The sequence below is a fragment of the Seriola dumerili genome, unplaced genomic scaffold (assembly GCF_002260705.1).
Source record: "Seriola dumerili isolate Sdu_G_001 unplaced genomic scaffold, Sdu_1.0 BDQW01000236.1, whole genome shotgun sequence".
In the NCBI taxonomy this organism is placed as follows: domain Eukaryota; kingdom Metazoa; phylum Chordata; class Actinopteri; order Carangiformes; family Carangidae; genus Seriola; species Seriola dumerili.
In genome coordinates, this window is record NW_019174491.1 from 23994 (window position 1) to 51692 (window position 27699).

The 27699-nt window shown below is 46.1% G+C and overlaps 3 protein-coding genes across 6 annotated transcripts in view; all 3 read right to left on the reverse strand.

Moving 5' to 3' along the window:
• The window catches only part of LOC111229482 (protein-methionine sulfoxide oxidase mical3a-like), a 22797-nt gene extending 17394 nt beyond the window's left edge, over positions 1–5403 (reverse strand). Inside the window, exons 1-12 of the mRNA XM_022755815.1 lie at positions 5140–5403; positions 4826–5033; positions 4634–4747; positions 4416–4517; positions 3948–4103; positions 3772–3872; positions 2924–3181; positions 2427–2542; positions 2219–2345; positions 1996–2089; positions 1740–1887; positions 1452–1648 (exon numbers count right to left, since the gene is read on the reverse strand). Of these exons, the coding sequence (XP_022611536.1) occupies positions 1452–1648; positions 1740–1887; positions 1996–2089; positions 2219–2345; positions 2427–2542; positions 2924–3181; positions 3772–3872; positions 3948–4103; positions 4416–4517; positions 4634–4747; positions 4826–5033; positions 5140–5403 (1885 nt within the window). The remainder of the gene's footprint in view (positions 1–1451; positions 1649–1739; positions 1888–1995; positions 2090–2218; positions 2346–2426; positions 2543–2923; positions 3182–3771; positions 3873–3947; positions 4104–4415; positions 4518–4633; positions 4748–4825; positions 5034–5139) is intronic.
• Positions 5404–6934: 1531 nt separating this feature from the next.
• On the reverse strand, positions 6935–13550 carry svopl (SVOP like). 4 transcript variants are annotated; one of them, XM_022755845.1, is made up of 16 exons: positions 13462–13550; positions 11680–11862; positions 11125–11213; positions 10874–10972; positions 10571–10642; positions 10326–10450; positions 9856–9919; positions 9502–9627; positions 9033–9161; positions 8850–8923; positions 8208–8404; positions 8020–8131; positions 7825–7906; positions 7652–7741; positions 7455–7568; positions 6935–7359 (listed from the first exon to the last, which is right to left on the reverse strand). In XM_022755845.1, the coding sequence occupies exons 2-16, from the start codon at positions 11792–11794 to the stop codon at positions 7348–7350; spliced, it is 1500 nt and encodes a 499-aa protein (XP_022611566.1). In that variant the 5' UTR covers positions 11795–11862; positions 13462–13550; the 3' UTR covers positions 6935–7347. The 4 variants fall into 4 exon arrangements, with proteins under 4 accessions (XP_022611566.1, XP_022611567.1, XP_022611568.1 ...); XM_022755846.1 differs by lacking the exon at positions 10874–10972; XM_022755847.1 differs by lacking the exons at positions 10571–10642; positions 10874–10972.
• An 822-nt stretch (positions 13551–14372) lies between these two features.
• Positions 14373–27664, reverse strand: LOC111229500 (UPF0606 protein KIAA1549-like). The gene is made up of 18 exons (XM_022755833.1): positions 26386–27664; positions 26014–26116; positions 24411–24690; positions 24123–24309; positions 23922–23981; positions 23610–23761; positions 23107–23284; positions 22638–22848; positions 22375–22599; positions 22086–22225; positions 21299–21521; positions 20992–21234; positions 20108–20258; positions 19162–19455; positions 18983–19061; positions 18798–18905; positions 18537–18691; positions 14373–18113 (listed from the first exon to the last, which is right to left on the reverse strand). The coding sequence occupies exons 1-18, from the start codon at positions 27662–27664 to the stop codon at positions 17889–17891; spliced, it is 4293 nt and encodes a 1430-aa protein (XP_022611554.1). The 3' UTR covers positions 14373–17888.
• Between the last annotated feature and the right edge of the window lie 35 nt (positions 27665–27699).

Here is a 27699-nt window from a genome sequence, read left to right on the forward strand (position 1 = left end):
TTTAATCTCAAGGAAATATTCACTGACTCAAAAACCCTCAAACTTTAAAAACAAGAGTTTACTGTTGAATCTTAATGAAGAAATAGTCTGACCAGTTCTCCTGTGTCTCTGTCTCTGTTTTGTCTCTGTCTCTCTGTTTGTCTCTGTGTGTCTCTGTCTCTGTCTCTCTGTTTTGCTCTGGTTGTCTCTGTCTCTCTGTTTGTGTCTTCTGTTCGTCTCTGTCTCTTTGGTCTGTCTCTGTCTCTCTGTCTGTCTCTTTGTCTCTGTTTGTCTCTGTCTGTCTCTGTCTGTCTCTGTCTCTCTGTTTGTCTCTGTCTGTCTCTGTCTCTGTCTCTCTGTTTGTCTCTGTGTGTTCTGTCTCTGTCTCTCTGTCTGTCTCTGTCTCCTGTCTCTGCCTCTCTGTCTGTCTCTGTCTCTCTGTCTGTCTCTGTCTCTCTGTCTCGCCTTCTCTGTCTGTCTCTGTCTCTCTGTCTGTCTCTGTCTCTCTGTTTGTCTCTGTCTGTCTCTGTCTCTCTTGTCTTGTTCTCTGTCTCTGTCTCTGTCTCTGTTGTGTCTCTGTGCTGTCTCTGTCTCTGGTCTGTCTCGTTTTTGTCTCTGTCTGTTCTTTGTCTCTCTCTGTGTCTGTCTCTGTCGTGTCTCTTGTTTGTCTCTGTCTCTTTTGTCTCTGTCTCTTGTCTGTCTCTGTGTTGTCTCTGTGTAGTTCTACTGTCTGTTCTCTGATCTCTGTCTCTTGGTGGGGTGGGGCTGGGTCGGCACAGAGACAGACAGAGAGACAGAGACAGAGACACACAGAGACAGACAGAGAGACAGAGACGGAGACAGACACAGAGACAGAGACAGACAGAGACAAACAGAGACAAACAGAGACACACAGAGACACGCAGAGACAGAGACAGACAGAGACAAAAAGAGACAGACAGAGACAGACAGAGACACACAGAGACAGACAGAGAGACAGAGACGGAGACAGACACAGAGACAGAGACAGACAGAGACAAACAGAGACACACAGAGACACACAGAGACACACAGAGACAGACACAGAGACAAAAAGAGACAGACAGAGACAAAAAGAGACAGACAGAGACAGAGACACACAGAGACAAACAGAGACAGAGACAGACAGAGACAAACAGAGAGACAGAGACAGACAGAGACAGACAGAGACAAACAGAGACAAAAAGAGACAGACAGAGAGACAGAGACAGACAAAGAGACAGAGACAGACAGAGACAAACAGAGAGACAGAGACAGAGACACACAGAGACAAACAGAGAGACAGAGACAAACAGAGACAGAGACACAGGAGACTGGTCAGACTATTTCTTCATTAAGATTCAACAGTAAAACTCTTGTTTTTAAAGTTTGAGGGTTTTTGAGTCAGTGAATATTTTCCTGAAGATAAAACGTCGTCCCTGAACCACAGGAGACAGACAGCTGTGGTGTCTCACCAGCAGGGGGTGGAGAGTCTTTGAGCAGCTGGTAGAACTGACTCAGGTACATGACCATAGACAGAGAGTCTGGTTCTCCTACAGACCACATCTCCTCCACCGTCATCAGAGGAGAAATCCCAAACTCCCGCTCAGCCATGTCGAAGCCCAGACGAGTGTTTTCTTCCACAGACGACTGATCCAGAGAGTCAAAGTGTCTGAGGAGACATGAAACACACAAAAGTTCCATTCCATTTCATTAATTCATTTCTACTGGTGTCTGCTTCATTAACAGTTCAGGTGTTTTACATGAGGTCAGGTCTGTATCTGTGGATCAGAGCACACAGAGCAAGGCCACTCTTCCAGGAAGTAGTCAGGTCATCAACGGCAACGCCACGGTAACCACGAGTCTGTTCCTGACACCAAGTCAGCAGCTGATTGGACTGAGAGAAGGACTCTGTCAGAGAGAGAGGAGACAGAGGATCAATCAGATTAAAGCTTTATTGTGAGGTAAAGAGAGGGAGGAGGCAGAGGACCAGTCAGATTAAAGATAAACTGAACTCACCCTCTCTGAGGAATCTGGGTGAGGGCAGGCGGATGATGTCACCACAGTTTGTATTTAGCCCCGCCTTCTCTCCTGTGTCCACCAGGTGTCTCACCTCAAGAGAAAAAACACAAGTTCATCCATGAACATGTTTTTATGATGAGGAAATGAACAACAGTCAGTGAACAAAACACACTTGTTCTGTTGTTACCTGGAGTTACCGGGTGTGTGTGACAGAGCGTACCTGAGCAGGTGTGATGGTCAGATGGTTGACGTTGACATATCGTGTCGTTGGATCTACAGAGAACAGGCTGATGTTCTTCTGCATGTTCTCCGGAGTCGTCTGTGGGAGGAGACGATACAAACTCTCTCTGAAAGAGACGGAGACACCTTGTAACAGGTGATAGCAGGTGAGTCAGACAGGTGTGTTCTGTCCAGGTGAGTCTGTTCACCTCTCAGCCAGCACGTCCAGAGGAGCTGCTCCCTGAGACCAGCTCCTGATCATCCAGGCTGAATCCAGACCAGCCAGAAACCCACGAGCTACACCGGTTCCCATCGGCCAGAAGGGCTGCAGACAGACAGGAGGACAGAGAGACAGGAGGACAGACAGACAGACAGACAGACAGACAGACAGACAATGTGTCATACTCAGACAGACAGGAGGACGGACAGACAGACAGACAGACAGACAGATAGACAGACAGACAGACAGACAGACAATGTGTCATACTCAGACAGACAGGAGGACGGACAGACAGGAGGACAGACACACAGGAGGACAGACAGACAGACAGGCAGGAGGACAGACACACAGGAGGACAGACAGACGGACAGACAGACAGACAGACAGACAGGAGGACAGACAGACAGAGAGAAAAGAGGTCAAAGATAAAGGTTATTTTACTTAACGGTCTATCGGATTATCTCTCTGTCCCTCCACCTGTCTCACCTCCAGCAGACTGTCTCCCACCAGCGTGATGAGCAGCTGGTGTCCGTGGCGTTGGCGGACAATGGCGGCATTCTCGGACGCGTACATGCAGGTGAAGTCGAACATGGCGACGTCTGGTTGACCGTAGTGGTTCATAGCAAAATCCAAAGATGGCAGCTGGTGATTGGTCGAGAAGTTGGCGGCCTCATGGGCATACGCCTGCAATGCATTCTGGTCCACGTTCCCCCGAGAGAGGAGCTGCTCGGTGTCTGCGAAGTCCTGAAGGAGGAAGAAGAGAAGAGAAGGTTTTTACCTGCATCAGGTGAGTTCAGACTCTGACTCTTCATGATGTTCTGACATGACTATATCTGAACCAACAGCACACCTGTACTACATCTGCAGTGTGTATCCAGGTGTGTATCTCTTTGGTGTCTATCCAGGTGTGTATCTCTATAGTGTGTATCCAGGTGTGTATCTCCATAGTGTGTATCCAGGTGTGTATCTCTTTGGTGTGTATCCAGGTGTGTATCTCCATAGTGTGTATCCAGGTGTGTATTTCTATAGTGTGTATCCAGGTGTGTATCTCTATAGTGTGTATTGAGGTGTGTATCTCCATAGTGTGTATCCAGGTGTGTATCTCCGTAGTGTGTATTGAGGTGTGTATCTCCATAGTGTGTATCCAGGTGTGTATCTCCATAGTGTGTATCCAGGTGTGTATCTCCATAGTGTGTATCCAGGTGTGTATCTCCGTAGTGTGTATTGAGGTGTGTATCTTCATAGTGTGTATCCAGGTGTGTATCTCCATAGTGTGTATCCAGGTGCGTATCTCTGTAGTGTGTATCCAGGTGCGTGTCTAGGTGTGTTTCTACCTGCAGGATGACTCCTTTCTCCAACAGACTCTGTTTCTTTGCCGTCATCACAAAGTAGTGTGTGTCGTCTTTATAGTAGACGATGTTCTCCAGGTCGATCCCTGAAAGATCCAGTTTAACATGAACAGACCAGACGTCTCTGTCATTAACTTAACGAGTCTTAATCAAAAACTGACCCGTCTCCTGTCGTAGTTCCTGGAAGAACCTCTGGTTGAAGATGAACGCCACACCGCTGATCTCCTCCACTTTGGCCTCAGCTGTGGTGTTTCTATTCTTAAAGTTTGCCGTGATGGCGATGGCCAGCTTCCCTCTGAACTCTTTACGCCTGAAACCTGCTCACAAAGACAAGTGATGGGTCAGGATCCGTCCAATCAGAAGACGGCGTACAGACGGGATCAGGTTGAATTAAATCAATATGCTCGATCATCACGACTGTTAGAAAATCAAATGTGAGATTTTAAGAATCAGGTTTGTAGTTTGAGAAAAGAGACTCAGATAACATTTAGTTTGACTTTTCAGTCTCAGCTGGACTTGATGAACTTAGATGAAGATGCTCACAGTGCTGTCAGACTCAGGTTTGTGTAGATTAACATCTGGTGGGAGACAGGTATCTGTCTGTGTTGTATACAGGTGTGTTGTTCTACCTGGCAGTGTGTTCCTGCGTCCGTCTGCTCCAATTATCACATCAAACTCCAGCTGATTGACAGGATGAGACTTTGGACTCACCTCCATCCTCCAGCCCACCTCTGGACAGGTACACAAGTACACAGGTAAACAGGTGCAGAGGTACACATGTATACAAGCAGGTAAACAGGTGAACCAACAGGTCATTTATAAACAATAGAAGAACTTGAGTCCTCACTGTGTCTCTGGTCTTCTGGAGGCTCCACCAGGTTCTTAAACTCCACGTTGACATGGACTTCGACCCCCAGCAGTAAGGCGACCTTTAGCAGGACCAGCTGCAACTGACGGATACCTGCAGACAGGAGACAGACGGTGCTGATGGAAGGGTCCAGCTGCTGTGACAGATATGTTTAACAGACCACAGACTCACTAATGTGGTCGATGGAGCCGGCGCAGAACTTTCCGTAGAACTTTTTGGCGCCGAGGCCCCGCAGGTCGTGGATGGTGAAGGGCCACAGGTGGAGCACGTTGTTCCTGGAGAAAGAGTCTCTCTTCTCCAGCAGCACCACCCGAGCTCCCATGAAGCTCAGCTCCACCGCTGTTCTCAGACCGCAGGGCCCAGCCCCAATGATCACACACTGACCAATCAGAGAGAAGACACCGTTGACCAATCAGTGACACTCAGTGATGTACATGTTTATATACAGTGTACAGTGTACAGTGTGTGTGTGTGTGTGTGTGTACCGTGGTGCTGCTGCAGGCCCGGGCCTTCAGGTACTCCTGCTGAGCAGCCCTACGATCCAGTTTGGCCCACAGAGCGTTGGCCCTCCAGTAGTTGAGGCGGTGTTTGATTGGTCGATAGAGCGGCCTTTCGGCAGCGCTCTGGTCCAGCTGCAGATGTTCACACAGCTGGCCAAAGGACCGCAGCGCCGCCCTGCAGGTCGACGCCGACACAAACTCATCGAACAGCTCCTGGGCTCGGCATTCTGGGTAAGACTCGTCTCCCATGGCGACCCCGGAGGAAGCAGGGCACCATGGGAAGGGTGTCACCTGTTGATGATGTCACTGACAGACTCCAGCTCGCCTCCTGACGTCAGAGAGAGACTGAAAGGAAAGGAAGTGGAAAAACATCTGATACTCTACAACCACAGCTGGACCAGTCTGGACTCAGACTGATGATGATGTAGCACAGGGTCCAGTTACACTAAGTTTTCAGCCACATCTCATGGCCTTCATCTCTGAGTAAGTGAAGCTTGTGCAAATGATTTTCATTTAGCTGTGCACAATTTTAAACTGTCTCTTCATCATTACTCTTCATGTTTCTCTTCTTCCCCTCACATCAGCTGCTCTGTCACTGGTCACGTGACCAGTCACATGACCAGTCACCACTCTGTCAGTGTCACAGTGAGTCAGTGTGGACAGAAACAAAGAGGCTCATACAGAACAGACCTATCTGTACCAAGTACCCACACACACACACACACACACACACACACACACACACACACACACACACACAAAGAAACCTCCAACAGAACCAGACTCGGGGTGGAGAAGGAGGGGGGACTCCTCCTGTTATTTGTTTGTTTGTCTTAAACTACAAATAAAAACATACATCATACACCTACTTCATCTCAGTGATGAAGTAGGTGTTCAGGTTGTCATGGCAACATCTCATCTAATTTTCTATGAATAACCTGTTAAACACAATATAATACAGACTTTATGAGTCGGTTTCATGATTGTCAAAGAGACAAACATCATGCCCACCTTCATCATCTTCGTCTGTCACAATAAAGCTCCACTTCCTGCTCACAGCTCACCCTGTAATCAGCTGATTCTAAACATTTCAAAATAAAGGTGAAGGAAATGTGTGAAATGAGTTGTTTGTACTCACGTCTCCAAGCTGTTCACTGTCTGCTGCTCAGTCCAACACTAAATCCACTTTAATCACACACACACACACACACACACACACACACACACACACACAGTGCGTCTGAAGTGTCTGAGGTCAGGGGGCGGGCTCAGTCGAGAGCAGACTCCACCCCCCTGAGAACAGACAGTAATCTGTAACCAGAGCAGAGTGTTTGAGTTTACAAGATTAACGAGAGGAGATCAGGAGCCAGAGATCATCTTCATCCTCTTCATCCTCTCCAGACGTAGCAGCGCCACCATGAGTGTGACTGCTGAAACTCTCTCTGTGAGGGAATGTCGTTTTCTCCTCCAGCTGCTGATCAATCAACTTATTGAGTCAGAGTTGTCTGATTTATTTTTATAGTTTCAGACATTTAGGTTTTTTCTGATATGAAATTCTACACAACTGTATTAGAAAATTTAGAATTTAATTAATCATATTAATGTAACTTACTGTTGAACAGAGTTTAATTTTAGTAAATAAACATATAAAGATATTGGTAGACAGAAATGATAATGACAATAATAATAATAATAATGATGATAATAATAATGATAGCACCTCCACACACTTTAAACATTATACATTTTATTTTTATTATCTTTTTAATTTTAAATCACTTTTCAAAAAAACAAAATTTAAACTTTCAGCACAACAATAAAATGTCCAACTTCTAAATACATGAAACATAAGAACTGAATCGTTGTATAAAACAGCTGACTCCAGTTTGTTATTACAACAGTGACACAAGAATTGATATTTTTAACTGAAGTAATAGTTGGTCACATGATCCCATTAATAATTCATGTAACATGAAATTAGGAGAATACAGAATAAAGTATTTAACGGTACAAACGTAACTTTAATAACGATACACCAGTAATAAACCAGAATAAATTCATAATCTCTAACGATCCAGATTTCATTGATAATTAATTGATTAATTTCAGTCTGATGATAAACTGCACAGTAACACCTGACTTCAGTAACATATTTAATTTCTAACATCACATGACAATAAAACAAACACGTCATCAAGAGTTTTGCTGAAAGAAACAAAGAAATGTAGAATCAGTTTGTTTGTTAAGGAGAACAGATCAATAAAGTTTGTACAAAGTGTAAATAGGAAGTTGTTTCTCACCAGCAGAGCTCGTCCTTTAGTTTCTATCGGCAGCAGGAAGTTTCCCAGAGCACAGACCACACAGGCCACAGCGAACGGAGTGAGCGCCAGAATCACCGACTGAGACATCAGCACCTGAAGTATACACAGACTTAAGTCAGACATGGACAAACACCTGAAACTCACCTGATGCTGAGTGCACCTGACCCTGAACGCACCTGAGCCATAAACGGAGCAATCATTCCTCCGATCCGACTGAACGACGTACAGAAACCCATCCCCAGAGACCGAGCCACGGTGGGGTACACCTGAGAGACAAAACCACCTGTTACCTGAGACCTGATCAACAAAAACCACCTCAATCAAAACCAGCAGCAGAACCAGGACTCACCTCAGCTGTGTAAATATAGACAACATTAAAGTTCATGGAGACCAGAGACCGGAGCAGGAACAGCAGCACTGTGAACCCAAACCTGGAGAGAGAGACCGGAACAGAGGGACCTCAGAGATTCGGTCTGGAGGACTTCATAAACCCGAACCCAGTCAGACTGGACCAGCAGACAGAAGAAGACTGTGAGGCTCTTACATCGTGGTGCAGATGTTGACCATCATGAACACAATGGCCGCCAGCAGCTGCAGCACCGCCAGACTCATCTTCCGTCCAAACACATTCAGCAGACAGATGTTTACTGGGACCACTGGTGGGACAGAGGAGGACACAATTAGACATGGACCTGGTCCTGCAGCTGGACCCTGGATCCTCCTGTGACTTACGGGCCACCTCTCCCAGGCAGCTGATGAGCAGCGTCTGGTAGTCGCTGAGTCCGAAGGGGATGCAGTAACACAGTCCGTCCTCTTGGCGGTGTTTGACCTGATGTTCCTGGTCAGCATCCGTCACACACAACAGGTTCTTCTCCAGCAGCTCGGAGCTGCTCAGGACTGAACCGTAGTACGCGAAGGACGCCACAAACCTGAGCGACGAGACCGAGAGCCGTTGACCATTTACAAGCTTCCTTTTAGTTTAGTGAATATTAAATGTTGTAACTTTCTCCAGTTCAACAAAGACCAGCATGGTTCTGTTAAAACAACCAGACCGGGCCGTCGTGTAGCTCAGTGGGTTATGCAGGCGCCCCATATATAGAGGCTACAGGCCTCGCTGCAGCTGGCCCCCGGTTCGACTCCCGCATCGGACTGCCCTTTCCTGTGTGTCATTCCCCCTCTCTGCCTCCCCATTTCCTGTCTCTCTACTGTCCTGTCCATTAAAGGCACAAAAAGCCCAAAAAATTCTACAAAAAAAAAAACAACCAGACTTTACATCGTCGCTTCTTCATCTGGTGAATGTTCTCTTTATTTAAATCAATCTGATGTAACTGTTTGACTCACTGTGTCTGTTAAGTTATATAAATATATAATTACCATGAGTACCACAGCAGCAGAGACGTTCTCCTGAAGGAGGAACTGAGCAGGATCCTCCAGTTTCCTCTTTCTCTCTAAAACACAAAGACTCAAGCTAAGCCACAGCTGATGACCCTGATCCTGGACGACATGGAGCTCACAGAGAGACACATACACACCGAGTGTTGATAAGAAGGTGTGTACCTGAGCGGGCTCCACCAGTCGACCTGGAGGAAGAGCAGCTCTGTTCATGTCAGCGATTCTCTGCAGAATCTCAACAGCAGCCTGAACGTTTCCTGCCGACATGTGGTAACGAGCCGACTCTGGAATAAACTGATTCATAATCAATATAATCAATACAGAGAGACGTCAGTTAAAACCTGTCAGTTCAGAAGTTTGATGATGTCATCAGTCTGATCCTGTAACACACAAATGGTTCATGGGAAAATGAGACTCGACCCTGTTGTTGTTGAGGGTGAGTCAAATCCAATGAGCTCCTGGAGCTCCGCCTCCACAATAGAGACCTTTACGTGAGGTCACTGATGTGGTGGACAGAGTGAAAGCCTCCTACCTACAGACTACTCGGGTGTATGGGTCCACACCTGTGCTCTGTCAGAAACAGCTGCAGTGTGGCTGTGTGTCAGCTGACGGACAAGTGAGGAAGGCGTCTAACCTTGAAGAGGAAGATGAGGAGGACACTGGGAGTCACAGACATCCGGATCATCCACCTCCAGCCCAGAACAGGAACCACTAGCATCCCCAGGATGATGATCAGCATGGAGCCCAGCATCCAGAAGACCTAATACACACACAGAGGCAGAGAGCATGTTGGGAGATCTGCACTCATGACATCACACACTTCAGACCAATGGTATCAAGTTACTTTAAAAGGTGATTTGAATGTGAATGGACGTGGCTGCAGTTCACTGAACAACCACCAGGGTCATTTATAACAAGGCTTTCCTGAAGGTTGCATATAGAAACCTTTAATTTGTAGGAAACAGGAAGTGGTTTGTTTCAGACTCACAGTGGCCAGAGGCAGTAGGTAGGCTCGGTGCTTCGCTGGGATGAACTCGGTCTTCAACACAAACCTGAGCACAGGTAAACATTCGGACTGTGACCTGAAGATTAACCCCTTCATCACCAACATCAACACTTTAACTTTATTTATAAATCTGTGACACTTCCTGTTTGTCTGTCAATCACATCACACTGTCAAATATGAACTAATGTTATTCCTCTTCCACTGTTAACTGAACCACAGGTGAGACTGGTGACCTCTGACCTCCAATTAACTACAGTAAACAACTACATTTAAACAGGTTCATTATCAGACTGATGTTAATGTTGGTTCAAACGCTGTGAGTGATGTTTTACAACAGTCAGGTCACTGTCACTTCACCTGAGAACGTGAACAGAGACTCAGAGACTGTGTGTGTGTGTGTGTGTGTGTGTGCGTGTGTGTGTGTGTGTGTGTGTGTGTGTGGATCAGCTGACCCCTGTGACACTCCTGCGACCCCGCAGCCGACCATGCTGCGCAAGAAGATGAACCAACTGTAGGACGGAGCAAACGAGGTGAGGAGGGAGAAGTAGGCGCTCCACACAAAACCTCCAAACACCACCTACACACACACACACACACACACACACACACACACACACACACACACACACACACACACACACAGTCAGTCCAGGACAGGTGATCTGGTCTCTGGTGTTTTAATATCGACGTGTTTCACCTTCCAGCGTCCGTATCTGTCAGCGATGTATCCGCCCACTACTCCACACAGCATGAAGCCCAGGAACACCATCTACACACACACACACACACACACACACACACTGTTGCACACAGGAGTTTGACCTTTGACCTCTGAACACTGGAGGTCTGTGCAGGTCTACATGAGTCCACCTGGTTCACTGTGTGAAACCCAGACCAGACCTGACCCACTGATCTCAGACCTGAGAACTGATCCAGACTCAGAGCTGCAGCTGGACTGGAGGGGGGCCACACTCCCAAGTCCAGTGACATAGAGACTCACCGTGGAGACCAGAGCCACCTGCCAGTTCTCCAGATGCCACTCACACCTGATCTCAGGTGAGACCACAGCCAGGAGCATGATCTCCATCGCCTCCACGATCTACACACACACACACACACACACACACACACACACACACACACACACACACACACACACACGCACACACACACACAGATACACAGACATCAGCAGTCCTGCTCTAATTAGGTGGATGTGATGTCACCAGGTGGATGTGATGTCACACTTACATTTGAACTTCCCATGATGACAAACAACAGGATGTGAAACCGACCGAAGCCAATCGTCTCCACGGCTTCCTCCACTGTGTAGGTCTGATCTACACACACACACACACACACACACACACACACACACACACACACACACACACACACACACACACACACACACACACACACACACACACACACACACACACACACACACACACACACACACACACACACACACACACACACGTTCAGTATCACATTAAACAGTCCGGTGTCGTGTCGCTGCCACCGGCTGGTGACTGACCAGATGAACCTGCAGTCAGGATTCAGGGGAAACTCACTCACATGTTCAGTGTCAGACCTTGACCTGACATGATGGAGAACAGAGGAGCGAGGTCAGAGGTCAGAGGGGGGCGAGTACAGAGTGTAAAGAGCAAGGCAAAGACAGGAAGTGATGAATCAGCTAATGGGTGTGACCTCGTTAGTATGTCTCTTCACATCAAGAGAAAGTTGACAGGACGTTAACAGTGACTGATGATCTGCATTATTGATTGTTGATCTGGAACTAACCATTGTTGTTGTTGTTGTTCTTGGAGCCCTGTGGTTCATCTGCAGGTTTCTCCTGCAGCTCCACCTCCTGCAGGTGGATGGCGCTCACCAGCTGAGTCTTCATACAGTCATCCATCCTGACCACAGTTCAGTCATGTGGTCGTGACATCACATTGAAGACAGGAAGCAGTCACTGAGTCCAAGCTGCAGGTCAGGAGGAAGTACAGTGAAGTCAGCCTTTGATTTCAAATGAAAAACTTTTTACTAACATCATAGTTCATTAAGATTCTGTCAACGACCTTGTTTGTTTCCACATGATTTTTATTAATATGCACAGAAAATTAAGAAACGTGTTGACACTTATTTTCCTGTTTCAAGGTTTTATTGTGATTTTCAAAGATTTTATTTTCTCTCAGGTGAGTTTCAGGTAAATAAAGTAACAGCTGTGAAGATTTCTCTCCCTCTCTGAGCAGAAACTGGATTCTTCATTTGAAAGTTTAGTAAATATTATTATAATATTAATAAAAACTTCATCAAGTTTTTTTCCAGTTCACAAATACACATCAGTTTGATGACAGATATCGCCAATACAAATTTATTATTAATATTTATTCTTAATAATAACTAAAGAGAGAGCAGATAATTAACATTATCAATAAGACTGAGAAATGATTTAAACATTAAAGATGAATAAATCAAATCAAACATTGTTTGGAATAATGAAATTAGCAGTTGACTAAATTTCTTTTCACTAATTCATAGAAACTCAAACAGTAATTACAACCTATTTTTGCTGTTATTTTATTTGTGTTTGTGGTATAAAAAAGATGGTCTAATGAAAAATGATTTTAAAACCTTTTTATGTTCTTGATTTTCACCAACAACTGGAAAAAATTCAACTTTAATTTTTACATTTCAGTGAGAATTTGAATTAATTTTAGGTCACATTAATTCAAACTGATGGTTTTTAAATATTAATTCAATGGAGTTTAAATTTCTTCTTTAAGTGATTAAAGTTCACAGGTAAATAATCATTCAGATTAATGTTTGTTTCCTGTCATGATTATTGTTATGAACCTGATAAACAGATGTTTCCAGGTGTTACAGGCGTAAATGAGCCTGGTTGACAGGTTGTAGGTGGAGACACTGAAAGCAGCAGGTTTCACAGAAACTGAAGCCAAAGTGTTCAAAACTCCCATTTACACATGAACGAATTTCATGATCTTGAAACTAATGCTGAAAGGTAAAGGTAAGGTTAGGTAAACCAAAGGTAAAGGTGAGGTGAGGTAAACTGAAGGTAAAGGTAAGGTTAGGTAAACTAAACGTAAAGGTAAGGTGAACTGAAAATAAAGGTGAAGAAGAATCCGTCAAGTGTTTTACATAAATCCGAGCCTTGAAGCGATCAGCACTTTGTTTAGTCTGTTTCTACTCGGTTCAAAAAGTGGATTTTACTGAACCTGAGTGTCTGAACGAGCATTATCAGAGAGCCGAGTCCCACAGGAAACTCTTTTAAACGGTCTCATAATGTTTCCGGTCGTGTCCGTGATTTTTTTTCAACCAACACCAAAGAGAAAACCTTAAATCACAAAAATATAAACGAAGTTTGGCGGGAGGTTTTCTCCGGGAGTAAACACCGAGTGACTCAAGAGGATATCAGTCATTAACTCTGGTTTCTTAAAGCAGAACCTGATGATTAAGAACACAAGTCTACCTGCAGTAACTTCAACTTAATGTTAACTAAACTGTTCCCGCCAACGACCAACACCTGTCTGCATTCACCTTGATTTAAGAGCCTGTACTTACACCGTGGGGAGTTTTAACCCTGGAGCCGCTGGTTTGTTTTCATGATGCAGGAGTTTCTTCCGGATTAAAATGTTGTTGTTGACCTGCCCAGGTGTATCAGGAAGTGTCATCGTCACCAGGGAACCCGCGGAGGGAGGAGGCAGAGGAGGAGGGAGCGGGCTTTCAATGGGAGGGGTCAAGTTTATACACGGATTGTCAGGTGGGTGGAGGCCTGTTGATGCAGGTTTAACTGCTGATCATTACAACAGAGAATCAAGCCACTGTAAATAAATATAAATATTAAGAAAATAAAGTTATAGTTGTTTATTATTTATACGACTTTATTTTAGTAACTCTTTTCTCTAAACTGTATTCTCTAAATATTACCTCCTTTCATTAAACCATTTTTATTTTCTTAAACAATCACAAATTATGTTTGGAAACATAGCTTTACAGTAGAAATATATTATTATCAAAATGTTCAGACCTTTTCTCAAAATATGAAATTTTGTCCTTCAAACACTAAAATTATTCAAATTTATATATAACGACTTTTTTTCTTGAAATAATTCAATTTTATTCACCTAATATTGAGTATTAAACATGTATTCTTGAAACTTTATTATGGAAATAAAATGGTTTTCTGCTGTAATATTTATTTTGAATATCTACTCATTGGCCCTGATTCATAAACTTTCTAAATTTGAACCTTTTCTGTTTATTTTTCTTATGTGTGTTTCCATAGAAACTCCACTGTGTGTAGTTTCATGTTTTCAGATTGGGACATCGTCTCACAGGAGATCACACGGATCATGAAACAAAAATCAGTTGATGATGAATAACAACATTTTAAATCATGTTTTGTCTCTAAATGAAAAATTAATACTTGAATGAATAAAGAAAAATATGTTTGAATTTGAATACGTCTTTAATGTTTGTTAACACAGTCTTTTAGATTGAAACACCACAGGATGCAGCTCACACAGACTTTGGGTTGAACAGGTCCTGTCATGTGACACAGTCAGATCAGCTGAGAGCTCAGCTGGCTGCTGTTGAACAGGTGAAACTGCTGGCAGTGTTCCCAGGTCACTGATTTGACATTAAAATAACTCTTCCTTCAGAGTCTGTCTCCACAAAGCAGCTTCACTGAGACCTGAATCATACCTGGAACCTGGACTGATGTGAACTCACCTGGTCTGAGTTCTCAGTGAAGCTACCTGTTGGAACAGAGTCCAGAGAGGAACAACAGGAATGTGGTTTGACTCAGAGCTGCAGCTGTACGGAAGTTTATTCATGACAAAACTCCTGAAACAATCCAACAGGTAAAGACCTGAAAACACACCTGCACAAGGTCAGAACAGAGCAGGTTCTGATCAGGTTTAATCAGGTCAGAGTCCGACAGGTAAAGTATCTTTGACGGGCCGATATCTTGTGCAGTTGTTGGTAAATTGTTTTGATGTGTTAATCAGATCCTTGTGTCAATGTTAATGACAAGATAAAACATCACCTTTCAGACATTTGGGCTCAGTACCTCTCAGTACCAGGTGGGTCTCTGAGTCTGGACCAGTAGTTTTGTCATGAATAAAACACCCACAGTGCACCTGGTTGTGTACTGGATTCTCACTGAGGATCACAGATCTAGAAAACACAGAAAATCTAGAAAACATGGAGGAAACATTCAGGAGGAGTTTATGAAACCTGCAGAGCAGCAGCTTGAATCCAGAGTTCGATGTGAGAAGACAAACTTCTCTTTTCAATCATGACACCTGCAGGGTTTATCTTTTTTTCAGACGCACCTTGAGTCCTTGAATTAGCACCATGTGATCCTGTAGGCTTGGCCAAGTCCCACAGCTTGACTGACAGGTGCTAGGCCCAATCAGAAAGTCTCCAGGCGGTTGGATTCTGGTCCATGGAAGGTGTGTCGGCATCATCGCCGGGCAGATGTTTGAGTCCATTCAGCAAAGCTATCACAGATAAAATATTTTCTAAGCATGATTTTTTTCTATTCAACATCATATCAATTTTCAGTTATACACTGTTTATTGTTACCATCTTCATTTAGATTCAAAAATATCTTCTGGAAATGAAAAACAAAAACAAAACAAAAAGAATACGTTTTAAGATGGGTTTTTTTCTACTGTGTTTAGATGAACAATGGTTTTATGGCACTGTGACATTAATCACTCTTTGCTCGCTCTTAACTTGATGTGGAACAACTCTTCACTTTTACAAACTTTGTTTTTAACATCTTTTAGCAGCATGCTAACATTAACTGGAACATCACAAGTAGCTAAAGCCTCAAACTCAGTCAAACATGCTGAAGAAGAGCAGAGAGCAAAGACGAACAAACCCTCTCCTACCCCGTGGAACCAGATTTCACGAGCGACCAAATTCTTCACAACACTACAGAGAAAACATCCAACCAGCAGAGGGAACCGTCATTCAGCTGTAAACCAACAGAAGGAACCTTCATTCAGCTGTACGACCAACAGAGGGAACCTTCATTCAGCTGTAAACCAACAGAGGGAACCTTCATTCAGCTGTACGACCAACAGAGGGAACCGTCATTCAGCTGTAAACCAACAGAGGGAACCTTCATTCAGCTTTGGGACCAACAGAGGGAACCTTCATTCAGCTGTAAACCAACAGAGGGAACCTTCATTCAGCTGTTATTTATTTATTTTATTAATTTTCATTATCTTATGTGCTTGCTGTCTGTGTTGTACTGTGTACTGGGACCATATTGCACAGTGATTCTTTACTTTATATAAAACTGATTGACTGACAGTCAGTTAGTGGTGAGTCTGTTTTCTTGTGTGCATTAAATATTACAGGCTCTGGGGGACGCTGGTGTGTCTGCTTTTAGCGTTAGCTGTAGTACCTGATTCTGCTGAATGACTGTTTCCCATCTTTGCCTGCTACACTAACCCCTTGACCCACCTGTCACCTAACAGACTTGTCGCTCTGCCCACAGACTGATGGATGCAACAAATCCGCAATGAAAAAAATTAGATATTTAAGCAATGCATTAGCGCAGGTTTTTTTTCATTGCCACCGATACATGAAAACGCGAGCGAGCAGCTACGCTAAGCAACGTCTCCACAGAGAAACAAAAGCTGGCTCAAAATCTACAGCAAGCTCAAACACAAGAGGATTACAACCACAGAACAGTAGTTTGGTCTTTTTTCATCAAAATAAAGGATTTAAAGTATACTTTCATATATGAGCAATAAAAAATAAGTAACATCTCAATACTCCAATAATAACGCTAACATTAATATTGTGCTCATTGGGATTCTATCTCTTTACATATATTTATATTCATTCTTATAGATATTTATTTATACTTTTTTCCTGTTTTTGTCCCTTTGATGTGGGAACTGTGTGCCACCTCCTGCTGTCGACAGTGCAAGACCTCATCAATATGGTTTATGAGCAGAGACCTGATCCCCATGGCTGATGGAAGTGTGGAAGGCAATAAGTGATCAATGAGGAGATGGTATGAGGCTAACGGTTAGCACCACAGAAGGTCCAGAGGGACAATTCACTTCAGACCTCCAGGATGGATGATTGACTCCAGAAGTCCAGAAAGGACTATCCACTCCAGAAGGTCAGGAGGGACTATCCAAATCAGAAATCTTGGAGGGTCAATCGGGTTCAGAGGTTAAGAAGGAATGATCCAAACTAGAAGGTTAGGATGAATCATCCACTCCAGATCTCCAAGAGGGACCATCCACTCCAAATGTTCAGGAATGAATTGCAACTCTAGAACTCCACGAACAATCCACTCAGTATCAGAGGGGACCATCCACTCCAGAGGATCAGAAAGGACTATCTGCTCCTTAAGTTCATGGAGGACCACCCATTCTTGAAGTTAACATTGGTCCATCCACTTCAAGCAGTTAGGAGGGATCGTTCCAATCCAGAATGATAAGAATGATCCACTCCATAAGGTCAGAAAGAAACCTCCACTGCAGAAGGTGCACATGGACCATCCACTCCAGAACTCCAGGAAGTACAATCTGCTCCAGAACTCCAGGATGGATGATTGACCCCAGAAGGTCAGGAGGGACCATCCTCTCCACAAACTCAGACAGTAAGATCCACTCTAAAACTCTAGGAGGGACAATCCTGTCCAGGAAGCACTTCAGTGGAAACACAAAGAGTCCAACTCCCGTCCAATGAAACACTGAGCTGAAGAATGACGGACAGACAGACAGACAGGCAGACGGGACCCTGTAAAGTACCGGAGGTCTTTCAATCAGAAGACAGGAGACATGGATCGTGGTCCAGAGTTATTTTGGGTTTAGCGATACAGACATAGATTAGCTCAAGAGAGTCCAGAGTGTGGATCATTTAGTTTTAGGGTTTTAATCCAGTCCTAACAGGCTTTGAGTGGTTTAAAACAATAACCAGTTGAATTCTGATCCAAACTGGTCCAGATCTGTCTAAGGGTAGCTGGTCACTGAAGCCTGTTTCTGGGCCAAACGACGCAGCTCCTCCCTGATAGCCTTGATAAGTGAGGCAGAGGTGTGGGCGGAGGGCGAGGCGTCCTCTGGTGGGTATTCTGGAGTGGGTGAGGTCAGGAGGAGAGGTGGTGCTGATGGGTCCCGCAACGAGGAGCTGGGCATCTGGAAAACAGAGGAAGAGGAGAACTCAGGGAATGACAGCACCTGTGGGGAGAAGGGGGGGGTGGGGGAGGGAGACCACAAAACAGCACTTTGTGAGCAGTCAAAGACCAGACCTGGACATGAAACTGAGTCATGTAAAGACACTTAATGAAATCAGAGCTATCTTTTCCACTATGATTTAAACTGTAGGCGATAATAAGGAAACATGATTAGCACTCTGAACGTCGGCACAGGACAGTCTAGCCTAGTGTGGACTGGTATGGACTAGTCTAGCATGTTCTGGTCAGAATGCATTTGAACATTTCTGATTAGCACTGGTGTTGTCAGAACTTGTTTGGACTGGTCTGGACTAGTTGTGGTCCCTACATCACCATACCTCTCAATACTACACTGATAGTTAAACAACGGAAGTAGTTGGTTTGATCCAGGTTTGGTTGATTTTACAACTCCTCAAAGTGGACTCACACTCTCTCTACTGGCTCCTGGTCTGGATAGGTCCTGGTCTGTGTGCTGCTGGTTCCAGCTTGAGCCAGTGGGGCCAGACATGCTGCGACCCACCCCAGGGTAAGCGCCGATATGACTGGACAAACCCACCTGTGTCAAGTGGTGGAGTTGTGCACCTGGAGGTTCATAAACCCAGTGAGTAAAGTCAACAAATATTACTATAAATGTTTCAGAACTCTTAAATGAGAGCAGTTTACCTATAAGCTGAAAATATGATGTTACCTGTGCTGCCCCCTACAGGTCGTGGTCTGGAGGAGGAGGGGGGGTCCTCATACTGCCCTCTGTTGGAGTAAACCGTCTCCTGCAGCTGATCTCCAGTAGAAACATACCCTCCTGAGCTCAGGCCCTGCCTGGATAAAACACACGGAGCATCAGTATTGGTTCAGGTCCAGCCATCACTCATGGACCTGGTTTTAAATTCACTGACACTGACCTTTGCAGCAGTCCCTGGACTGATGTAGGAGACATTCCCAGCTCTGCATATCTCTGCAGGAAGAAGAGAAGAAGACCATGAAAACTGAACACGGATCCATGACATTTCATGACACGACGGTATTGGGCCTCAGCTGCAGGTCGACACACTCACTGCAGAGAAGGGGCTGTGGGAGGGGGCTGCTGGGTAAGAGCCCCACTGTCTGCCTGGGGGGCGGGCCTGAGGGGAGGGGCTAGGCAGGGCAGGGCTTACCCCGCTAACCCCTGCGCTGCCCTGCGAGGACGGAGACACCAGAGCAAAGGCATCGTCCAGGAGGGAGTGCATCTGTTGTCGGGCCTCCTCTATGGAAGGCTGGGGGGGCATGTATGGTGGTGGGGCCGGGGCTGGGTCAAACACCTCATCAGTAGGGGACGGACTGCCGTGATCTGGGGGCAGGTCAGGATCTGACTGTGAGAGACGAGAGAGAATTACTAAAGGTATTCCACAAGGATCAACCTGAGGTCCACTGTCATTTATATTTAATAATATTTATTGTACAACTCAGTACAATGTGCACTTTTATGCTGATGATACCATTTTGTATCTATCGATGCTACTTCAGACCTTCTTTTGATGATCTCCAGATCATCTTTACATTTCCTTTAAAAGAGTGTCTGAGGCTCCTTTCAGATGTAAAGAACATGTATATCAGTTTATATCTGTTTTCATAGTGGACTGAGAACCAGAGACCCGTCCACTAGGGTTATATCTTTTTCATACTAAAAAACCAAGGTCATCTGCATATAGAAATTTCACTAAAGCAGGGTATATTTAAACAATTTATATTTAATGAAAATTAAAGAGACCCCAACACTCCACCCTGAGTAACCTCACATTAAGGGTTACGGTTGTCATATCAGATGTCCTGTTTACACTGAACCAGCTCTGAACCAGTTGTGTGTGATTTGATCAATAAAACTAAAGTCAATCTTCATCCAGTCTGTTCAGTTCCACAGCACAAATCCTTCCTGTGGATCCTGACTACAACCAGGCGACCAGAGCTGCACTGCTGACGGTTCACACACTGACACTGATTCAAATCTACATGAGCAGGTCTCACCATGTAGGCCACGTTGTTGAGTCCTGGGTACTTCCTGTAGGTGGCACTCTGATCGGTGAGCAGCCGGTCTCTGTCTGTGTCAGGAAGACTTCCGGGTCCCGGCTGAGCACGCCGACCCCGAGGAGAGCGCCTCCCCCTGGAGAGACAAGCACTATAATACTCATTTATCAAATTTATAGTGTTTACTTCTTTATGATATAACTAGCACATTCTAAAGACTCCTCTGAAACTTTATAAAACACTAAACCCATTCTCACTGTCCTCGGTTTTCATCCATTCATCCCTCTTTCTCTCTTTCTTCATTGTCTGTTAAGGAATGTATGATTTTTGTTCAAATGTCCTTTAAGGTCTGTTCAGCATCACATCTGTTTCTCACTCTTTTACTTTGTTAATGTAATGTTACAGTAGAGACAGACAGACAGAGGACAGACGGAGGACAGACCAAGGACAGACTGACGACAGACCATGGACAGACAGAGGACAGACCGAGGACAGACAGAGGACAGACTGACGACATACAGAGGACAGGCCGAGGACAGACAGAGGAGAGACTGATGACATACAGAGGACAGACAGATCGAGGACAGACAGATCGAGGACAGACAGAGGACAGACTGACCGAAGACAGACAGAGGACAGACAGACCGAGGACAGATAGAGGACAGACTGACGACATACAGAGGACAGACAGACTGAGAACAGACAGAGGACAGACCGATGACAAACAGAGGACAGACCAAGGACAGACTGATGAAAGACAGAGGACAGACAGACAGACAGACCGAGGACAGATCGAAGACAGACCAAGGACAGATTGACGACACACAGAGGACAGATCGAGGACAGACCGAGGACAGGTCAGGGGTTCTCAGGTGTAGTCTGACCTCTTCCTGGAGTCGATGTGCGTGGGGGGTGAGTGGGCGTCGGCCTGCAGGATGCAGTCCATGTGGTCATGGGCGGAGCTGTAGAGTCGCTGTGCTACCTCGCTCTGCACCGGCCCGTCTCCAAAGGCGTCCATGATGTCATCCATGGAGGGAAATTCACACTGGCCCCGCCTCTTGGCCCGCTGCCGAAGTTTGTTCCTGTGATGCTCGATCTCTGACTTGTGTCTCAACGCCACCTGTAGGAGCGTAGGTGAATGACGTCAAGCGGGTTTTAAAGGGCGAGCAGTGAGTTTGTTTGCGTGTTTGTCTTGATGACTCTCTCACCTCTGTGTTCACCTTCTCTGTGAGCGTGGGGCTCGGCTGTGATGGGGCGTGAGGCGGTGGCGGACTCGGTTGAGGCTGCATGGCGATCAGCTGCACTTTGTTGGCCTGTCGACGAGTGCCGTCAGACGAGCCTCGAGACAGACGGTCCACGTGGTCAAAGATGGAGGATGAGGAGAGAAGTTCGTCTGGACCGCTGCATGATGGAGCTGCTGGAGGAGGAGAACCTGAGGTTACAGTCTTCAGCTGCAGACTGACATCAGCTTTCGTTACCATTGTAACAACAAAGCGTCACAGCTTCTTCTCTCAGCTCATGGGCTGATTTATTCTGAGGCGTCAAATTGAAACTAGCTGGACTGGAAACAGGTTCCAGAGTCCAAGGAACCGAATCTGGTTCTGAACCTCGGACCTGCAGGTTCTCGGATCCTGATGATTCAAACTACTGGTCAGAACATAAACCTGCCGTATGTGTCAATCATCCAATAGACTGTTCTCTTAAGATCTGAACCAGCTGCTCTGACTGTGGGGGGGGGGGCCTTAGCTTGTGATGATGAATGAATCAAACGTACCCATCTTGCTCCTCCCTTCAGTCCAGAAGCATGAAGAAGAAAAGACAATCAAAACAGAGAAACAGGTTTGACTGCTCACTCATCCTCCACACCTCTATTTTTCTATTTTTATACTTTTCTATCTTTCTATTTTCCTTCTCTCTCTCGCTCTCACTCGTCAGAACTGGATATTAAAAAGTCAAACAGTTTAGGTGATGATGTCACTGTGTCTCAGACCATTTTTGGGCGTCTTCCTGTGCTGTTTCCCCTCAATGGGCGTGGCCACAGGTCGGGTGCTTTCCTCTGCTGACTCTCTGCCGCTGGATTGGTCGCTGCCTAACGAGTCTCCGTCCGATGGGCTGAGCCTGACAGAGGTAAGAAGAATTGGTTGTGGTTGTGGTTCTGGTTCTGGTTCTGCTGAAGACCGGATCTTAATGTTCCTCAGCAGAATGTGGAGATTTTAACATGTTGTTCATCATATTTATCTATTTTCAGAAGAAGAAACATGTCTAACCTTCCTCTGCGGCGGCTGGACCGGCCTGCCTTGGTGGACGACCCTTTAGATTTGGGGGTGTTGAGGTCTCCGCCGTCAGAGGGCGTGGCCTCTTTGACAGGGGCGGGTAGCGGCCCAGGCTCCTGGATCACCATGATGTCATCTTTACTGTGCTGACCGAGGTGGAGCTTGGCGAAGTCGAAGCCTTTGACGCTGGGAGCCTGAAGCTGAGGACAGAGGACACATCTCAGTCGTTTACATTCACCTACAGGACAGGAAACAGCTGACTGACTTCCTGTTGACTTCTCACCTTCTGTCTCTGCTGGATTGTGTTGATGGCATCCGGCTGGAACTCAAGCTTCTCGGAGCCGCACAGTTTCCAGTAGAGGATGATGATGATGAAGACAGCCAGCAGGACGGGGACAACCACGCCCACAATCAGCCAGATGCTGCTGCTCTGAGTCTCTGCCGGGGGAACGGACAGAGTCTCCACAGCTGGATGAGAAACAGGTGGGAGACAGGTGAGGGACAGATGAGGGAAATAAGAAGTGAATGTTTGTCTCTGTCTTGGAGGAGACAAAGTCTGTCCACTGTCCTTCAGTCTCTACATGTCTCATGTTCATATAAACTGTGTGTGAACAAACATGTTTAAATAATCAATCAATATCTGCTGATTATTTTATAATGATTGTAATATTATATAATATAATAAAACAGTGAGTCTGATGGTCCCTGGTTCAGGGTCTGACTCACGCTGGGCCAGCGGTCTCTGGACTCGGTGTCCCAGGACAATGGCGGCTCTCTGAAGGTCCAGACGGTTCAGGGTGGCGGCGGTCGTCTCGGCCGGGATCCGCTCACCGGCCGCACCCTCCACAAAATACAAGACCTCCAGGGGGCGCTCCGCCCCCGACAGCCTCGCCACCCGCACCACCTGAGACACAACAGGTGGGTCACATGTCACAGTCAGAAAAGCTCAGCTAACTGATGTCATCATACACGTACATGTCTGTACAAGACCAGGTAAAGGTTTTACACCAAAATTTCACCAGTGAAATAACTGGTACAAAGGTCAGAGGTAAATAAAAGTGCAGGTGACCAGAACCTGAAAACACCTGAAGATGTGAAAACAGGTTTTTATCAGTGAAGAACAAACTGGTGAAACTTCATCTGTCCTGCAGCAGAGTACAGGATACCTGTATGATGTGTATATACCTGTATATACCTGTATATACTGTACCTGTATGATGAGTGTATACCTGTAGACTGTTGTTGCCCACGGCAGTAGCTCTCCTCCAGCGCCTCCTGCTGGACTCCTGCAGTCCCTCCTCCAGCAGCAGAGCCAGACGTCTCTCCAGACGAGCTTTAAAGCTTCTCTCTGTCACCAGCTGATCCTGAACTCCCAGCAGCACTGAAACAGGAAACACACAGGTGTCACCACAGATATCCCCACCTGAGATCATCTGCTGCAGGTCACACTGTCTTCATGTAAAACTAGTCAAATCTGTCCTAATGTTCCTTTACTTCGGAGGCGTGTTCATGAGGTTGTAAGTGCACAAGTGTGTTCTCACCTGTTCTGACCCAGGTGGAGCGCAGGTGGTGCGATGTGTTCAGCTCCGGGTAGTGAAAGGCTGCAGACAGAAACATGTTCTTAAAGAATGTCACACGTTTAACACACACGTGTCTGTTCACAGATTTAACACACACACTGACCGTGACACAGTGCTTGCATCAACATGTGTGTGTGTTACAAACGAAAGTGTGTGTCGTACGTTCTGCAATCTGCACAGCAGGAAATCCGACGTAGAAGCTGAACTCGACCACGCTGAGCTTCCTCAGGTGTTTGCTGACCTCTGACCCTGGCAGGTAGCCCCGCCCATCACGCACCGCAAATGTGATCTCCACAGGAACCTTCTGCTCAGGCGCCGGCTGGGACACGCCCATTGTGATGTTCAACAGCTGCAGAAGACGAAACAGTGTGTCGACGTTTTTATCTTTAGATTTCATCAACAGGGAAGTGACAGTTTTCATCATTAATAATAAAGAAATAACCGACTCACCTGTACAGTGACGTTTCCCGCCTCATGTGAGCGCCTCCGTGTCTCTGCGTACGCCATCATCAGCCCTCTCTCCACCCGTTCGCTGAAGTTACAGACTCGGATGTCGACGTGGGCGGGGACGAACTGCAGCACAGAGTGGATCTGATACCTGAGGTCAGGTATGGTGTAGAGTGGTGACACGGTGGGAACCGGGCCGAAAGAACGCGGCGGTTGGCGGAGGGCGTTGATGACGGCCACAGCAGTGAAGATCAACGGTCCTGATACAACACGAAAGGCAAAGCTGGACGGAGTTCTAAGGAACTGGAAACAGAGAGGAAACAGATGTGTTCCCTGTTGAGCAGGTACAGGTTTAATCATCATCAATCATGGAATCAAATGAGCCCAACATGAAGGTGTCGTCATGACGACATGTTTGTCAATCTTAACTTTACAGCAGAGTTAATGTCTTCTTACAATCAGCTGGAAGTGAAGTGAAGTGAAGTAATGTGACGTGAAGTAAAGTAAAGTGAAATAAAGTGAAGTAAAGTGAAGTGAAGTAAAGTGAATTGAAGTGAAGTAAAGTGAAGTAAGGCAAAGTAAAGTAAAAAGAAGTGAAGTGAAATAAAGTGAAGTAAAGTAAAGTAAAGTGAAGTAACGAAAAAAGTAAAGTGAAGTGAATTGAAGTGAAGTGAAGTAAAATAAAGTAAAGTGAAGTAAAGTGAATTGAAGTGAAGTAAAGTGAAGTAAGGCAAAGTAAAGTAAAAAGAAGTGAAGTGAAATAAAGTGAAGTAAAGTGAAGTGAAGTAAAGTGAATTGAAGTGAAGTAAAGTGAATTGAAGCGAAGTAAAGTGAAGTGAAATAAAGTGAAGTAAAGTAAAGTAAAGTGAAGTAACGAAAAAAGTAAAGTGAAGTAAAGTGAATTGAAGTGAAGTAAAGTGAAGTAAAATAAAGTAAAGTCAAGTAAAGTGAAGTGAAGTGAAGTGAAGTGAAGGAAAGTGAAGTAAGGTAAAGTAAAGTAAAAAGAAGTGAAGTGAAATAAAGTGAAGTAAAGTAAAATGAAGTAAAGTGAGGTAAAGTGAAGTACAGTGAATTAAAGTGTAATAAAGTGAAGTAAAGTAAAGTGAAGTAAAGTGAATTGAAGTGAAGTAAAGTGAAGTAAAATAAAGTAAAGTCAAGTAAAGTCAAGTAAAGTAAAGTGAAGTAAAGTATTGTGATGTGAGGTAAAGTAAAGTGGATTATGTTAAAAAGATCTCTGATCTTTGTGTAGTGTTGTGTAAATATACTTCAGTCTGACCTGTGCTATGGTGGATGAGATGACATTTACCTGGATGAGGTGACGTATACTTGGATGAGGTGACGTATACTTGGATGAGGTGACGTATACTTGGATGAGGTGACGTTTACTTGGATGAGGTGACGTATACTTGGATGAGGTGACGTATACTTGGATGAGGTGACGTTTACTTGGATGAGGTGACGTATACTTGGATGAGGTGACGTTTACTTGGATGAGGTGACGTTTACTTGGATGAGGTGACGTATACTTGGATGAGGTGACGTTTACTTGGATGAGGTGACGTTTACTTGGATGAGGTGACGTATACTTGGATGAGGTGATGTTTACTTGGATGAGGTGACATTTACCTGGAGCTCCACTGAGCGGTTGAACTCTCTCTTCAGAAGATCTCTGACCTGACTGAAACCAGCCGACGAACCCTTGGAGCTGACTGCAGGAGGGATTCAAAGACAGATCAGTTGACTCGTATTGGTTGGATTAACAGGTAAACAAACATCATTCAAAGAGGTAAACAAATTGAATCACAAAGTATTTACTGAACTAAGAGAGTATCTCTTAGTTACATAGGCCTGAATACTTAGATCAGGACTCAGCTGTACTCGTCAAGGTTGACTTAGACGCAATAAAAAAAACTGTGCATGTGACAACAACAAGTACAAGTACCTCGTGTTCTTGTCACCTGACCCTCGGTGGTCTTACCTACTCTGACCAGGTACATGTCTGGCTTGGTGATGTTACACAGATACTGTCTGGTGGGCGGGATCTGGGCCACTCTTGGTGTGGTGACAGGGGGGGCTCTGGTCAGGCTGATGGCTGTGATCTGGGTGGTGGTGGTGATTGTGGTGGTGGTCGTCGTCTTGGTGTTGGTGGTGGTCCTGGTGGGTGGAGCCTTCACTGGCTTCTCCGTAACCACCGGGGGCCTTTCTGGTCTGTCGGGACGGGTGGGTGGTCCCAACGGGGGTGGGGGAGGCACCCGGCTGGTGGTGTTGGAAGGAGGGCGGGGAGGGTATCTCCCCGGGACTGGGATGTGATCTTTGGGTTTTGTAGCAGACAGAAGAGTGGTGGAGGGGGTTTTGAGGGTAGTTGATTGAGCAGGTGGCTTCTTCTCACTTGTGAGGATGGGAGAGAGGGTGAGGGGAGGGGTGGGCCCAGCCAGAGGACGCTTGGGCTCCCGTCCTGGAGGAGGGCCAGAGCTTGGGGATGGAGATGGAGATGGAGTTAGACGGTGAGTTTGTGTTGTTGTAGGAGTGATGGGGGGTTTGGCATCGGTCCAGTTGACCTGGTCCTGGTCTTTCTCCCTGTTGTTCTCCCTCTCCCTCTCCCTCTCTCTCTCCCTCTCCCTCTCCCTCTCTCTCTCCCGGGCCAGCAGGTTGGTGTAATACTCCAGACTGTTCATGTCTGGCAGCAGCAGCTCCGTCGGCTCCAGGGGCATCATGTCCTCCAGGTCATAGTCCTCCTCCCAGGTGGGGAAGACGTCCAGGTGGGTGGGGCGAGTGTGCAGTCGGATGCTGGGGGTGGAGGAGGAGGGCGAGAGGGGGAGACGGGTGGAGAGAGGGACGGTGGGACGAGCAGGGAAGGCAGTGTCATAAGAGACCCAGTCCCCACCGGCGTCATCATCGTAGGGGTGGTTGGGCAGCGGCGTGGCCAGGGCCAGCTCCTCGCCGTCGGGCACCATGAAGGACAGAGTCTCCAGGTAGTCTCCAGAACCCCAAACTTCCTCCAGGGAGGGACCCTGTTCCCAGGGGGGAGGAGGGGTGAGGGTTGGCTGGGTGTGAGGGGGGAGGGGCGGGGGGAGACTGGGGGACAGGAGGTCCGGGGGTCTGAGTAGAAGGTGGATCCCCTGAGCGCCAGAGTCCGAATCGTCCCTGGAGCCTCCACTGTTACCATGGTAACCAGAGTCTGAGGGCGGGCTCGGGGCAGGGGGTCTGGGAGGGGAGGGGGGTGAGGATGGTGTAGAAGGACGTGATGAAGCCTCCATCGTCCTGTTGAAGTTTAACACACCTGTGGGCGAGA

Coding starts and splice junctions, on each gene's coding strand:
- svopl (XM_022755845.1), bottom strand. CDS start 11,794: ATGGATGACTGTATGAAGACTCAGCTGGTGAGCGCCATCCACCTGCAG. Junction 9,162..9,501: donor TCCTCATCTTCCTCTTCAAG/GTTAGACGCCTT, acceptor ATTATGAATCAG/TTTATTCCAGAGTCGGCTCG. Junction 8,132..8,207: donor CTGCCTGGGAGAGGTGGCCC/GTAAGTCACAGG, acceptor CTGTCCCACCAG/TGGTCCCAGTAAACATCTGT.
- LOC111229500 (XM_022755833.1), bottom strand. CDS start 27,664: ATGGAGGCTTCATCACGTCCTTCTACACCATCCTCACCCCCCTCCCCT. Junction 23,982..24,122: donor TGCTGTGCAGATTGCAGAAC/GTACGACACACA, acceptor TTCTGTCTGCAG/CCTTTCACTACCCGGAGCTG. Junction 22,600..22,637: donor AGTCAACAGGAAGTCAGTCA/GCTGTTTCCTGT, acceptor TAAACGACTGAG/ATGTGTCCTCTGTCCTCAGC.